A 16,275-nucleotide genomic window follows, 5' to 3' on the forward strand; every position below is an offset into this window, starting at 1 on the left:
ATTCTTTTTTTTTTTAGTTGGAGTCTCACTCTGTCGCCCAGACTGGAGTGCAGTGGCCGCTCCCAGCCATGGCAGCCTTGACCTACTGGGCTCCAGCGATCCTTCTTCCTCAGCCTTCCAAGTAACTGGAACTACAGTCGCGTGCTACCACACCCGGCTAATTTTTTATTTATTGTAGAGACGAGGTCTCGCCAAGTTGTCCGGATGGGTCTTGAACCGACAGACTCAGGCAATTCACTCGCCTCGGCCTCCCAAAGTGTTGAGATTACAGGCTAAGCCACTGAGCCTGGCCATATATTGAATTTTTTAAAAGAGGACTGGATGTTAGGAAAAACAAAGCACATACCAGAGAAAATATGCATTTCTTTAAAGGGGCAACAACTACTCTGTTCTAGAAGATTATTACTGCTCTTGCTGGAATGGGTGCCCAGGGATATGAGAACTTCAGAGTTTTCAAATGAAGATAAAAGACTGAATATGCAATCATTTGATTTTATAAATATTAGTATTCATTTTTGAGACATTATATAGTCCAACAATATCAATTTTTTCACCCATGATATACCAGTTCACACTCTCTGTTCTAGGTAGCAGTTAAATTTTTGCACTGTGCTTTACAAAAGAAGGATGAAACTAATTTTCTCTCACTTGGTCTCCTTAAGAATTCCCTCCAATATGGTGAAACCCCCCAAAAGAGTAAGAATCCCTATGGCCTTGCCCTAATTATTTTTAGTTATTATTTTTTAGTTATTATTTTTAGTTAGACCAAGCTCTGGCTTCTTTTAATAAATTCCAGGTATTTGGAGTAGGACCTTTTCAACTTTATCACAGCATATCTTGGCCTCAGTGGCAGTAATGGTCCCACCAGGAATGCAAGTATAGCTTTTCTTAGGGAACAATAACTACTTGGTGAGCTGTAAGTCAAATATTTAAAATACCCTAAGTAATTTTTATGGAGAAGAAACATGTGATCAACCCTTTCATAAAGTGAAAAGGCCTTTTGTGAAATGAAAACTCACATCTAACATATCCAATGAACAAGATCAGGGTTTTTAAAAGCAAAACACCTATTTCCTGTGCATCTTCTACCTGCATCTACCACTTCCTTATTCTTTGATGAACTATTTGTCAGTAAGTACAACTAGCATTTCACTAAGACGTCCATCCTAAATGTTTTCTTTGGTAAGCCGAGTCTGAAATCAGTTCAGACTCGGCTTCTTTGCACACACGCTCTTTCTCACAAAACAGAGACATATCTCTGAATCTGTCTTCATTCGCAATGCTAGAGCTTCACCCTTACCCACCACACCTGTTTAGGAAGATTTCTAAGTCTATTCAGGCTGCTGTAACAAAATATCTTATTCTGAATAATTTGTTAACATTAGCAATTTATTGCTCACAGTTCCAGAGGGTGGGATGTCTAAGACCAAGGTACCAGCAGATTTGTGTCTAATGAGAGCTCATTTCTCATTTTCATCTCAAACCTTGTCAAAATGGACTTTGCAATTTATATTTCTGTCAATATTCTGATCTCAACCACTTAGGCAATCCCTAAGAAGATTGAGGTTCTCTTTACAGCTCTCCTGTTCTTCTGAGCTCATACCAGAATTGCTCTTAAGGTGCCTGTCATGACAACATACCTCAAAACACTTCCAGTCTCTATCAATTACCCAGTTTCAAAGTTTGTTCCATATTTTCAGGTATTTGTTACAGCAGTACCCTACGTCTCAGTACCAATTTCTGTCTTAGTCCAGTTGGATGCTACAACAAGCTACCTTAGACTGTGTAGACTATAAACAACAGAAAACTTGTTGATTTAATTATTCATTTATGTATTTAATTTTTTATTTTAAACATATTGAGTACAATTCGGGGTTAGGTATACAAATGTTCATTATGCAAGTGCCCTTATTGATGAAGTGGCCCCTCCTCCCCTAGTAGTTTCCCACTACTGCCAATATCAACTCCCCACCCAGGCAGTTTTCCACTACTTCCAGTTCCTTTCTTCTAGTATTATGATAATTGTTTGAGGTCTGCTTATGAGTGATAACATGTGGTACTTAGTTCCTTGTTTTTGTGATAGATCACTCAGTATTATAGACTCTAAGTCCATCCACGTTGCTGCGAAGTTCATAATTTTGTCCTTCTTTATGGTTGCGTAATAGTCCATTGTGTATATGCAACACATTTTTCTTATCCTGTCCTCTTTTGATGGGCAGCACGGTTGGCTCCATGTTTTTGCTATTGTGAATAATGCTGCAATGAACATGCTTATGCAGGTATCTTTTTCACAGAGTGATTTGAGTTCCTCGGGGTATATTCCCAGTAGGGAGATTGTGGGGTCATGTGGAAAGTCGATTTTTAGATCTTTTAGAAATCTCCAAACTGTTTTCCACAGAGGTTGTACTAGTTTACACTCCCACCAACAGTGTAGAAGTGTTCCTTTTCCCCGCATCTTCTGCAGCATCTGTTGTTTTTTTAGTTATTGATGATGACCATTCTGACTGGAGTTAGGTGGTATCTCAGGGTGGTTTCAGTTTGCATTTCTTTGATGACTAGTGAGGCTGAGCATTTTTTCATGTATCTCTTGGCTACTCATATGTCTTCTTTTGAGAAGTGTTTATTCATATTTTTGCCCACTTTGTAATGGGGCTATTTGTTTTTTTTCTTTTCAGCTTGCTTGAGTTCCTTGTAGATCCTAGATATTAGACCTTTGTCAGATATACAGTTGGTATATATTTTTCCCAGTCTGGGCTGTCTTCCCAATCTCTTGATGGTTTCTTTGGCTTCACACAAGCTTGTCAGGTTGATGAGGTCTCATTTGTCTATCTTATCTCTTATGGCATGGGCACTTGGGGTTTTTATCAGGAATTGGTTGCCAGTTCCAATTTCTTCCTGCATTTTCTAAGGTTCTTATAGTTTGAAGTTTTACATTTAGGTCTTTGATCCATTTAGAGTTGATTTTTGTGTATGGTGATAGGTAGGGGGTCTTGTTTTAATCTTCTGCATGTGATCAGCTAGTTTTCCCAACACCATTTACTGAATATGTTCTCCTCTCCTCAGTGGTTGATGGTGGAGGCTTTGTTGAAGATGAGTTGGTTGAAAAATTGATATTTTGCTTCTGGAATCTCTATCCTGTTCCATTGGTCTATGTGCCTGTTCTTGTACCAATACCAGGCTGAAGTCTGGGATTGTGATACCTCCAGCTTTTTGTTTTGTTTTTTGTTTGTGCTTGAGTTTTTTTGCTGAGGATTGTTTTGGCTATTCGTGGTCATTTGTGTTTCCATATGAATTCCTATATTGTTGTTTCAAGGTCTGAGAAGAATGCTGCTGATAATTTAATGAATGTTGCGTTAAATCTGTAGATTGCCTTGGGCAGGATGAACATCTTAACAATGTTGATTCTTCCAATCCCTGAGCATGGAATATTTTTCCAATTGTTTGTGTCTTCTTGGATTTCTTTGAGCAGAGTTTTGTAGGTTGTTTTTTTTTTGTAAAGGTCATTCACTTCTCTGGTTAGGAAGTTTCCAAAGTATTTCATTTTTTTGTGTGTGGCTATTGTGAATGGGATTGTGCTTTTTATTTGGGTTTCTGTTCATTTTGTTGTTGATATATAGGAATGAAACTGTCTTTTGCATGTTGATTTTGTACCCTGAGACTTTGCCAATGTCCTTTTCAGTGCAGGGAGGTTTTTGACAGATTCTCTGGGCTTTTGAGGTATAGAATCATGTCATCTGCAAAGAGGGATAGTGTGGAAAGTCCAAGGTCAAGGCACCTACAGATTTGGTGTGTAGTAAGGGCTCCTCATAAATGGTACCTTTTGTGCATCCTCACATGGCAGTAGGGGTAAACAGATTTCCTCAGATTTCCCTTGTGAGAGGCCCCATTCATGAAGGCTCACTCTCATGGCCTAATCACCTCCCAAAGGCCTCCCTCTTAATATCATCACCTTGGGGGTTAGGTTTCAACATATATTTTTTGAAGAAATGTTCATACCACGGCAGAAAGCCCTAAGGTGGGATCTCCCAAACTGCTTCCTAACTTATGAGTCAGAAGAGCATGTTCAAACATCCCCAGCCTTTTGTCTCTCCAGTCCTTTGCCTTCAGCTCCTATTTGTGTCATTCCGTAATATCTGATCTTTGTGTTCACAGTGAAGAAATATTTGGGTTCAAACTAAGAAGGTGAAAAACAACTACACTTTTACTTTGGGTGCTTAGAAAAAAGTTACAAACCCATGAATATCTGCTGTTCTTTTATAGCTATCTTTTGTGAAGTGTATTACAAGATACAGTCCAAATAAAATGACTTTGAGCTTCTCAGTCAAAAAATGTCCCTAGAAGTGTAGATCATGCTGAGATTGAAAATGGCAACTGAAAATAGAAGACAAAAGAAAATCCAGGTGTCATTTGGGTGATGGTAATTCTGCCCTCTGATTACAGGATAGATATTTCCCTTTTGATATGACTGCCTGGGCTGAATCAAAAAATACTGGTTGAGTCTCAGGGTCTAGGTCCACACTTTTCAACTTAAACAGCCATCATTATGTAATATCTGTCAAAGGCATTTTTATAAAATGGACCTCAAAACCACAAAGGTACTTTTTACGCCACGGTTTTCTTCCATAAATTTACTGGTGAAAATGGTGTCTGCTACTTGCGAGCACGAATTGTTTCTACGGATGAAGCTTTCCATCTACCTAATAGCAACTTTACTCTGTAAATAACATAGAAATTGCTGAAAAACTTCCCATTCTATGACTTTGAAAACAGTTGAAAGCTGTTCTGACCAGAGACATACACACAAACACAGTGAGACCAAAAAAAATCACAGCACAAAATGAACACTTTGAATCAAGTTAATCAATGCTTCAAGATGAAAGAGAAGTTGATTTTCAGAGTAGCAAAGAAAACAGTATTCTTTTGTCAATTTAATACTGGCTATTAACAATCTATAGTTGGTGTAAGATGATGAGAAAACAAGCAAAAATTGTGATTTGCAGCCCACGGAGGTCTTATAAGTGAGTGTGCTTTATCCCTCACATAGAAGAAGGTGGTGGCTCCTGGGGAGGCACATTCTATATAGAAGGCAGGCAGCATAGCTAATGTGTGGTGGAATTTTTTTTTTTACCTGAAATTTTGTGACTTAATCTTTTAAATGATCATCTCTTGCAACAAGCAGGACAGAGATAGATTCCAGTTTCCTATCACTATTCATCTGTGTGTCCCCTCATAATATTTCTTGTTTATTTTGTCCTTCACAACAGCTTCACTCTCTTCCTTTTTCCATCCTTCCCTGTCTCCTTACTCAAAAAAAGTAAAATCTATTTGTGTTTCTTATATTTCTACTCTATGACTCTCCTGATTGGCTGTACTATGTCTAGCCACCATCATTTCTTCTCTTACTCTACTTCCTTTCAAGATTAAATATCCTCTCTCCCTACAAAATCTAACACTTTTCTTCACATATTAGACTCCAGGGAGCTCTCCTTCCTACCTGGCTATAGCTACAAAATTCTGCAGTATCCTCCAGTGAAGTGACTGAGAGTGTATCCAGTCTTTTATTCTTCCTGGTAAATTGCAGTTTATCTTCCTTCTTTGAAAGTGAAAGGGCAAAATGAGTCAAAATGTGCCACAAATCGCAAGTTGTAAAGAAGCCCTACCAGCAGTTCTATGGAAGAATAGGTAGAAGGATTTCTGCTGTCACTTTCCAGGATGGAACAGGTAAAGCTGTGTTGTAATAAAAAGTCTTCAATTTGAAGTTAGGAGACCTGGACTCAAGTCTCATTTTGAGCACTTCTTAGGTATATGACCTTAGGTGTAAGAACTTTTTATATATAATATATATTACTTGTAATTAATTGCATATGTTACATGTTTTCTTTCTGTTTTATAAACTGTAGCATGTTAAATGGATCTTAATCGTCATATTAAGCATGACTAATTTCTCGTAAGCAGTAATCCTATATAGGGGTAAGGGGCAATCCCAAAGAAAGACTGATTATATGTTTTTCAACAGTGACAGTTTGTTAAGTTTAGCAATTTGATTTCAACAGTGTCCCAAAATTGATCCATCCAAAGAGACTGACTAACGCCCACCAAACTCATAAGCAACTGAAGTATAAACTAGAATGGCACTCCCTTCCCCAGTTTCTAGTTACATGGTAACCTGAATTGGTAGTAAAAGAGTCACTTAGTAATTATAGAATTAGATTAAGGGAGGTTAGCTAATCTTGAAGGCAATTTAATCTAATTATGATGAGACCAAGATGTGCCTGTCCCACAACAGAAAATATTTCTGTGGTCTGGTGTCTCCTAGATTCAATATTACTCCTCTGTACATTGATGAACTCACACTCTAAATTCTCCTCTGACTTCCCATTTCTCTAAATTTCATGATACCATCCCCTTCTTTGATGATACACTCTCTGGATTTATTAATATCACTAATTAAGCTATAGGTAAATCACTATTCCTTGAGCCTGGGAGACATTATGTCTTCCTTCATTATGTGTTGATTTAATTGCCCCAATGCTTAGAGTTCTAGGGCTGCCCACTGGAGGGTCTGAGGCTGCTATCAGGTAGCCTGGTGTTGGCCAAAAACACCAAGTGATTAGCCTGGATTTCTCATTCTGTTTTAGCTCCATTGGGCATATTATATTACATATATATTATAGTCATTTATTTAAATAAGTAGGGAAAATGGATACGCTAATTTCCCCCAATTACCTTGTATTGGATTATGTTCTACTGGGGTTAAATGAAACAGTTAAATCCTGCAAACTCATTAGATTTTATTTGATTCTGAAAGTAATTTTATGATATTGTTCTCTTGCAGAAGAATAGGGCCTGTGGCCTGAGAAGTACTAGAAGGTAATATTCCTAAGCCAATAAGAAAATTTAACAGAAACAAAAAAATATTGGCTCTGTACCCAGAATAAAGCAACTTTAATAGTTCTCTGAAATACACTTAAAGCAAAAGTATGTATGTGAAATCTAGATATGTTAAAGACAAATTGGAAGTGATTATTCCTTTTCAGGTAGACTTACTATTTTTAATAGTAAATTAATCAAATATTTGAAGCGTTAATTTTACAAAAATTTGATTCATTCAAATGTATCAAGAGCAAAGCTACTTTATTAAACAAAAATCTTCTGGAAAGAAAAGCAAAATAAGTAACACATTTTACATGTTAGAGATATGGAAAGATCCCATGTGATGCTGGTTTTATTATCTTTTCCTGTTTATTTTGTTTGCTCCAGATTTAATCTACAAGATTGAGCTTGCGGGGGGCCTGGGGGCAATCTTCCTCCTCCTTGTACTGCTGGTCATCATCTACAAATGCTACAACATTGAACTGATGCTCTTCTACCGGCAGCGTTTTGGAGGTGATGAAACCACTGATGGTAAGTTGTCTCATGTTGTTAAAATTATATTAGAAGGCATGCATTTGTGATTATATAAGATAATTTCCCTATTCTTAGGAAATACACACTGAATTATTTAGACATAAAGGTCTATGATAAACACAACTTCCCCTCGAATTATTTAGAAAAAAAAAAGCATCAGGAAAAAGAAAAAATGATAATATAGGTAAATCCAGGTAAAGGCTCATACATGCTTTTTGAAAGTTTTATTTTTGTAATATTCCTATACATTTGAAATTATTTCCAAATAAAAAGTTTAACAAGAAGACACTAGTTGGTCAGAAGATGTAACAGTTGCTGTCAAGGCCCTTTCCCTTTGTAGGGAACAAATTAAGAATCAATTTCACTTTTTTTGTCAGAAAATTCAAATTTAGGTGCAGATCATTTTATCCATTACTGCCACCTAGAAAGCAAGTAATTATACAAGAAACTGATTATGTTATGGAGATACTCCTTTTAAAAACTCAAAGAACATGGGCCTACATATGTTTTAAGTTTATAGTACCATTCTCAAAAGTGACCCAGAGGATAAAAAATGAGAATATAGCTTATAATATTCTTATACCCATTTGCTATTTATAACTTTTGGAGATTTTATGAATGACATATCAATAAGGCAGTGTACTGAGTCTTGTTTCTTTGTATATACAAAAACAGTTTAATTTTTTTATGTGTTAAAATTGCCATGTTTTCAATCAATGCCAATAAGAAATCACAATGTTGCTCCTCATACATAAAGTTCTCACCCCTAAACTACTCTAAGCCTTGGAAACATGTTTGTAGAATGCCATAGGTTAGTCAAAAAACAAAAAAAGTTCAGTTGGACATAATTACTATAAATAGGCTGCTATTGTACTGAAATAATAAAGGTCAGAGCTTTTGCTTACTTTTTGTTGTTGACGGATTTACCTAAAAAGAGCAGTTGATGATTTTATTCTTATTTTTATAGTGATAGATGTATGACAAAATTTTTACAGAATCTTTGATTTGGGCCTTATTGTACTATTATGTAAAAAATTATATGAGTGGATTTTAATTAACTTTTATGTTTTCACAGTAAATCAGAGAAATGTTCTTTGCTGAATACATATGTGTGCTCATTTTCAAATCTGCACATTTACACAATAATTATAGCAGCCCATTTAAAAGTACTACAGATTCTTATTCAGACATATCTTCAAAATGAGAAATTAGGGCCTGTTCCGAAAAATATTATATAATATATATGAAAATGTGGTAAATGACACTCAGTTCCTATATACAACAGTTATTATGGAAAATCTGACTTTTTACCTGTACATGGAAAATAACAAAATGGAGTATGTTATTGAGAAAAATGTTACTGGTTCCCAGGAGATTACAAGTAGCTAAAGTATCCAATTGTGAAGGCAAAAGATGCAATATCTATATAAAAGAAAATGAAAGGGAGGCTTCTGTGATTCATTTGTATTGAGTGTTGATTACAAGCAATTTGTTAATCTCTGTAAGAGGTGATATAGTTTATTAGGTTAATATGAAATAATTCATCACTTTTGCCACCCATACTCAATAATCCAAAATAATGAATTAGTTGTAGTACATAGTTGTAAGATTAAGTTCATGCTAATATTAAAGGATTGTTTAGGCGTCAAATATTCCATTTTTGCATCTTTATCTCCAATGTGGCCCATGTGATTAAAGGTGTATAGTAATATAAGGCATTTTGATTACAGAATTGTATGTATTGATTCCAAATTCATTACTTTGGGGGGAAAATACAATATGGGGGGTGGGTACTTCAAAAATTTCCACTAGAAAGGAGATTTAAAATATTTTATATTGCCACATGGAAGGTTGGAAGTTAAGTATACAACTTCTGAACTAATGGAATAGAATACTAAAAGTCATCAGGTATGTGGTGAGAACAAATACATCAATTATAATGTCATTTAAGAAATCTACAAGCCGGGCTTGGTGGCTCAGCCTGTAATCCCGCGCTTTTGGGAGGCTGAGGTGAGTAAATTGCCTGAGCCCGCGGGTTCGAGACCCGCCTGGGCAGCGAGACCTCATCTCTACAATAAATAAAAAAATCAGCCGGGCGTGGTAGTGCATGCCTGTAATTCCGGCTACTCGGAAGGCTGAGGTGGAAGGATCGCCGGAGCCCAGCAGGCCGAGGCTGTGGTGGCTGGGAGCAGCCACTGCACTCCAGTCTGGGTGACAGAGTGAGACTCCAACTCAAAAAAAAAAAAAAGAAAGAAAGAAATATACAGTTACACAATGCTAAATGTCAGCCAGAAAATCTACCAAATTTTTCATTTCTTCACTTATAATATTTTGACCTTTCATAGACACAACTTCATTTTACCTATATGGTAACATTTTCTTCATGTTTTCTCTTTGCTCATATTCATGGTGGCATCTCCTGAAAATTCTTATAAAAATGCTTTATTTTTTATAAAATAAAACCCGTCCAACAAACTTTGACTTCTTAGCCATATTTTATTTTATGCATTTTATTTGAATGCACCAAACAACAATTGCTTCATTCATTCAATCTTACAGTTTTTCAGTAATTAAGTATTTATTAGGTGTTTACTATATGGCAGACACTATGCATGATGCATTTACATTTATTCTTCATCTTGATCAACACTACACACATATACACACACATAGGTACTTCAACAGGTACTAGGTATATAATAAATAACAAGGTCACACAGTCTGTACTTTAGAAGCTAAAGGTTTAGCACTATGTTTGCCATAGCTGCAGAACAACAGGGTTGTAAACAGAATAGCTTCTTGATAGTGAAAAGGATTAAAATTAGATTTAAAAAGAGGGAAGAGCAGATGTGACAACAGGAAAATTTATCCAAAAAAGTTTGACTCCCTTCCTCAAATTTCTCTCTTTATTAGGAACAGTATACCTATGGTGACCACTGTGTCAGCCCTCTTCCTTAAAATGCTCTGACTGCGTTGTGCTCTGTTTCCCGGATCCTCAGATGAACTTAGTCAGCATGATTTTTAGCATAAAGACTCATTAGCCTTGCTTAGAAATCTGGTGTCTGCTGAATTACCTTTTGGTTTTAAAACAAATTTCAGGCCTTGCTGTTAACCTTATTTGCATCATGTTGTGACTTTTGCTCTATCCATCTTGCTCCTCTTTGTAAGCAACAGCTGCAGCTATTCATGAGGTTTTCTTGGCTGCCTATATAAGGCTAAAGTGCATTTTTTTAAACTGTGGCATCTGTGTAACTGCTGGCTCACTAGCTGGTATCCTAGAGATTCTAGGACAGATGACGTGGTGGCTTTGAGAGCTTGCTTCCTGCTCTGGCCAGCCACCATAAGCTCATCACCTTTAGTTCATCTTAAAGTGACATGACTGAAACCAGAAGCAACCATTTTTCCATGAATGAAGTGCTTCTGAACTGCTAAGTAAATTTATAATCCAGACATGTTGGGTGTTAACGCATATCAAAGATATCCACAATTTTTGTCAAAACTTGATTTGGAATATGCAAATATAGAAATACTTTTCTAAGGGAAAGTCTGTATAGTATTAAAGTGTAACATCAGGATGTAGTTAGGACCAGTAAGGATACGGCCAAGAATGTATGAGTTTAGGCATAGTTGGAAGACACATATCCATATTCAGGACAAACACTAGGACAGGAGTCTAGACAGTCTGGTAACATGGGTGAAGGAGTCAGGTAGCCATTGCAGATGGCTAGCTCATAAAGGATGTTCAACAAATCATTATTGAATGAATTAATAGGCAGTTAAATTTATCAAGGTTTGTGAGATGGGAAAGTTATTAAAGTCAGAGTGTCAAGGGTCTAGTCTGACATTACGGAGTTTGAGGCAGCAACATTATCTACCAAGAATAGAAATATATTCTGCTCATAGGAATGGATCTTTGTCCTTTGGCTTATTTTATTCTTCCAGCTGTTTATCATCAGCAGCTCTGAGTCCCAGGTGAATAATTATAGCTGGAGAAAGTCAAGGTCCTGCAGGTGCATCCTGAGCTTGATTGGAACAGGGGCAGAGGTGCTAGGATTACCAGGAGTTTCTTACATTAGCGTTGCTTATGAACATTCTCACTTCCAAGTGGAGTTTTATGCACAACACTGGAATGTGCCCAATTTGTAAGCCAAATGATCTCCTCAACTATCCGGGGCAGTCCTTCATGTGCATCTGCTTCTAGGCAATCAAGTAACCCAACCAAGGTTTATGGATATCTTTTACAGCCAGAGAACATACTAAAGAGCATTAACCCTTCCTCCTGGTTTCAGGCACTACCTTAAGGTAAATAATCAAAGTTCCTTTCATGTGGGGGTAGTGAAGGCTGGAATTATAGCAACATAATCATATGTCAGATATCTCTAGATAGTCAAGAGGTCTCATCTACTCCTAAGAGAGAACATGTATATCTTATTTTGAGTTTATAGTTTATTTCTCCTTCAGCAGGTAGAACCAAATCATGGTGTAGGTAAGTGAGTGACTGCTTCATTATATAAACTACCTTTTGTTCAGGTTTTAGTTACATTTAATTATATATATTTTAATGGAAAATACTGACGTGTTCTAGAAACAAATCCTGAAATGCTTACCAGTCTTTCAAAATTATTATTTGAAAGTAACTGGGTTTACAAATAGTTCCACATGAGTCTCACTACATTCACTTTAAAAAATAGTTTTTCTATAAATATCAGTTTTGAAAATTCCACTATAACTTTTTCTATATGGTTCTTCTAAAATGTTGGGGAACTAACTTTCTGAGTAGCTATGTTCATTAACATTGTGCAGGAAAAAATGTATGCATACATGAACATTTTCTCTTTGGGGAGAATGGCTCAGAGCCAACACAGCAACAGAAGAAAAAAAATACACTCTCAGAGCACAGTTAACTCCCTGACTAACTGTCTGAAGGGAAACCTAATTTGGCAATATTGGAAGGATGTATATTTTGAAACAAAGGCTTCTTTTGGAAACTTGTGTCAAATTAGTTGGCCATGGCCTGAACAAGAATAACAGGCAATGCATTTGTATAAAACCCAGCTGCTATCTCTAATATTTGGTAATGAACTGTTTTTTGTATATGAAGATGATGATACTAACCAGCTGGAAATATGGCATGTGCTTTGAGTGGTGTCTCTAGGACTGAGACTGGATTAATTTAATCTTCCACATTCTAGGTCCCAGCTCCTGTTGGATCTTTTGCACATATTTGTGTAAGCAAGGTATAGTCTGTGACCAAGTAACAGAGCCAAGCCAACTGGCACATAAAGGGTTCAAATCCATGACTTTGGTCTGTTTAGTCCTGCATTCAAACACACTGAGCTAATCATTCACACATCACTGAACAACACAAATGCATATAATTGCTGAAAGTCACAAATAATAACTGCTTTTATTCTGTTCTGACTATAGGTGGGCCGTTGCATAAAGAATTCAGTTCATTTCATATGACTAGGTTATGTTGAAATGGATTAGATTTCCTATAATATGGCATGTGACTTATGTTTTTCCAATCATTAAAGAGAAACACTAATTATTGTTATTCTAGCCTCTTAGAAATTATAGATGTTTAATACTTAAAGAGAATCTGCTCATAGTTACAACTTTTTTGTTGTTCTTTATATTTAAGACAACAAGGAATATGATGCCTATATCTCTTACACAAAAGTGGAGCAAGATACTTTAGACTGTGACAACCCTGAAGAAGAGCAGTTTGCTCTTGAAATACTGCCAGATGTCCTGGAAAAACACTATGGATATAAACTCTTCATCCCAGAAAGGGACCTGATTCCAAGTGGAAGTAAGTACTTTCAAGTTTTATTTTAAAATGTTCTGTTTCTTTTAGAAAATTATATGAAGGCTTCAAATATCAGAGCCAATATTTAGACTGTTGTTTCTCACAGGAGAGTTTATTAAGTTCAAAGTTTCCCTCGATGCCTGTATTTAGACTTTTTAGCATCTGAATTTTTTTAAGGCTTTCTCACTTATATTTTAGATGTGGAGTACCTTAATATTGTACCTTAATATATTTTTAAAAATTATATTGACTTAGTGTTCTGCGAAAATTATGATCTCAAAAAAATCTGTAAAAGTTAGTTAAAGCTTTTTCAATGTTTCAGCTCCAAAGCTCGTCTTCTGTCATTGTGCTACTGATATCTACAATCATTGTCACTAAAAACTTTGAATCTATGCCTTTCAGCCCTGTTACTCATTGTGTTTTGTCACATTCCCAGATTTATGGAAAAATCCACCAGAAAAGGTATACGAGGCCATTGGGTACAGTATTCTCACTGTGTGTTTAAGTTATTTTCAAGAAGTGCTGAACACTGTGGGCTTGAATGGCACTTTTAAGTTATATTACATATTGGAAGATATATTTGAGCTTTCAGAATAAATTCAGTTTTAAGTCACAGTATGTACTTTGCTCCTGTTAAAATTCAGAGTGTGTACACATACACAGTAAAGTGTAAGGAGAATAAAAAGAAATCTAAGATATGGTCCCTGTCCTCAAAGAACTTAAAATGCCATTGAGGCAAAATATAAGTGCTAGAACCCATTTATATGTTTGTCTATGTCCATATCTTTATGAGGGGAGGATTGCACTGGTGACTACAAATCAGAACACGTTAATTTAAACACATGTAATAATAACAAAGTAAAAAGATTATATTTCCGTTACTCGGCAATACATAAAATACTTTCAAATGCATTATTTTATTTCATTTCCACAATAATAATTGGGATAGAGTAGATACTTTTAGCCTCATCTTACAGATAAGGAAACAAAGCGTCAAAGAAGTCCAAGATCGGACTGCTGGCAAACAATAGAGCTGGGAGTGGACCCTGGATCTGTTTGTCTGCTAGAACATGTTGTTCCTTCATAACTACTCATATTACCATAATCATTAAGCTGACAGGAAACAAATGGGAACAACTGAATTTTGGTTGTTCATCTCTTTTCTGAGGGTACATGTATGTCTGTGTTCTCGTATCTTGACACATACACATTGGTATGCAGACTTAAACATGCATAGAGAAGCACAAAGATAATATTTGCTGGTTTGTTACTTTCCTGCTCCACAAATATAAGATTTCCCCCAAGCATATTCCCATGGGTCTCTACACTTCTCTTTCTGTAATTTTCCCCATTTTTATGACTTGAAATACCATTCTTTATTGACTGATTCTCCGAGAAACATCCACATATCTCAGAGTCATTTTTTACTCCTCTATGTCTTTTTTCCAAATTTAGTGTCCCTTGCATCTTTTCCATTCTCACTTCTTCCATTCTAGTATAGGCCCTAATTACCTAACTCTTGGAATGTTGATTATCTCTCTACCTTCTTATCTTTCCTCTCATCCATCTAGCCCCACTAATGTCATACACTATTACTTTGGTCATTTCACTTTTGTGTTCAACAAACTAATTTTCACTATTTATTTCCTACAGGATAAAACCCATAACCCTTAGCTAAATACTTCTGCTGCCATCCCAGATTTGTCTCCCCAAAGTGGCTCTTACCATTTTCTCTATTCATACTCTCCCTTGTAGCCAAACCTTTCATTTGATATACATTGTGCGCCCCTGCATGTTAGTCCTCTATGCCTTGGCAGATCCGATTTATCCTTCTCCATCACTGCCTCTGTGAAAAGTTTATAATAGTCACTCTAGCCCTACCATTCATGGTGTATAATGTTGTGCTTTTAAGATATTTTGTATTTTAAAAAAAAATTTTATGTTACTTTTCATCTATCCATGTCTTGTCTACTTAGCAAGATTATAAGCCCTATGAAGGTAGGGCTTATAATCTCATTTCTCTTCATATCCCTTTTTAACATCTAGCAGAAAACATGAGCTCATTAGGTGCTTCAGAGATGCTTGTTAATTTTGTTTGAACAGTGTTAGTTTAAAGACAAGAAAGAATAATAACAATGAAATAAATAAGTACTTAAATGTTTGCATGACAGTATCTGAAAGACATTTTCCCTTAACAAGGTGAATGTGAAAGCTAAAAGAGAGCTTTCTACTGAAAGAAAATAACAGTGGTTGTTTCATAAAAATAATCTTGGTACTTAGATCAGCTAATAAGTATGTTGCTTTTATTTTTCAGATACTAGAAAAAAATACCTACAAGAGATTGATAAATCATTGTTGCAAAGTTAAAAACAAACACTTCTCTATTGTTTTGGCCTAATTTATATTGTTATGTATTTTTAATGTTTTGGATCTTGTTGAGTTTAGAAATACAATTCTGCAAAAATCCATTTTTAGAGTTATACTATTCTAAATTGTTTTAAGGTAATATCATTACCAAAGGGGAATCTATATTATATGTCAAGTCACCTTCAGTAGGACTGTAATGTCAACTTTTTTGCCTTCTTACAGTACATATTTGGTAGCCCCACAATAGACAGTCTTTATCAACTCCAACAAATGACTTAAAAATGTCAGTCTTGCCGGGCTCGGTGGCTCAGCCTGTAATCCTGCGCCTTTGGGAGGCTGAGGTGAGTGGATTGCCTGAGCCAGCGGGTTCGATACCCGCCTGGGCAGCGAGACCTCATCTCTACAATAAATCAAAAAAATCAGCCAGGCATGGTAGCACATGCCTGTAATTCCTCTGAAGGCTGAGGCGGAAGGATAGCTGGAGCCCAGCAGGCGAGGCTGCGGTGGCCGGGAGCGGCCACTGCACTCCAGTCTGGGCGACCGAGTGAGACTCCAACTCAAAAAAAAAAAAAAAAAAAAAAAAGTGAGTTTTTTTATGTCTGAATATTGCATTATATATTTATTCTGCACTGGAAAACAGTACTTCAGCATTGTGCACCTTAGAAGGGAAATGTGGACGACAAGGAATG

General features: G+C 36.2%; 1 protein-coding gene across 1 annotated transcript in view; it reads left to right on the top strand.

Annotated features, from left to right (window-relative positions):
• IL1RAPL2 (interleukin 1 receptor accessory protein like 2) overlaps positions 1 to 16,275 on the top strand; it is a 55,347-nt gene that overhangs the window by 28,886 nt on the left and 10,186 nt on the right. The window contains exons 3-4 of the mRNA XM_008057234.1: positions 7,261 to 7,404; positions 13,052 to 13,222. Coding sequence (XP_008055425.1) covers positions 7,261 to 7,404; positions 13,052 to 13,222 — 315 coding nt within the window. The remainder of the gene's footprint in view (positions 1 to 7,260; positions 7,405 to 13,051; positions 13,223 to 16,275) is intronic.

Source organism: Carlito syrichta, unplaced genomic scaffold (assembly GCF_000164805.1).
Source record: "Carlito syrichta isolate Samal-C Ts95f unplaced genomic scaffold, Tarsius_syrichta-2.0.1 Scaffold302910, whole genome shotgun sequence".
NCBI classification, from domain to species: domain Eukaryota; kingdom Metazoa; phylum Chordata; class Mammalia; order Primates; family Tarsiidae; genus Carlito; species Carlito syrichta.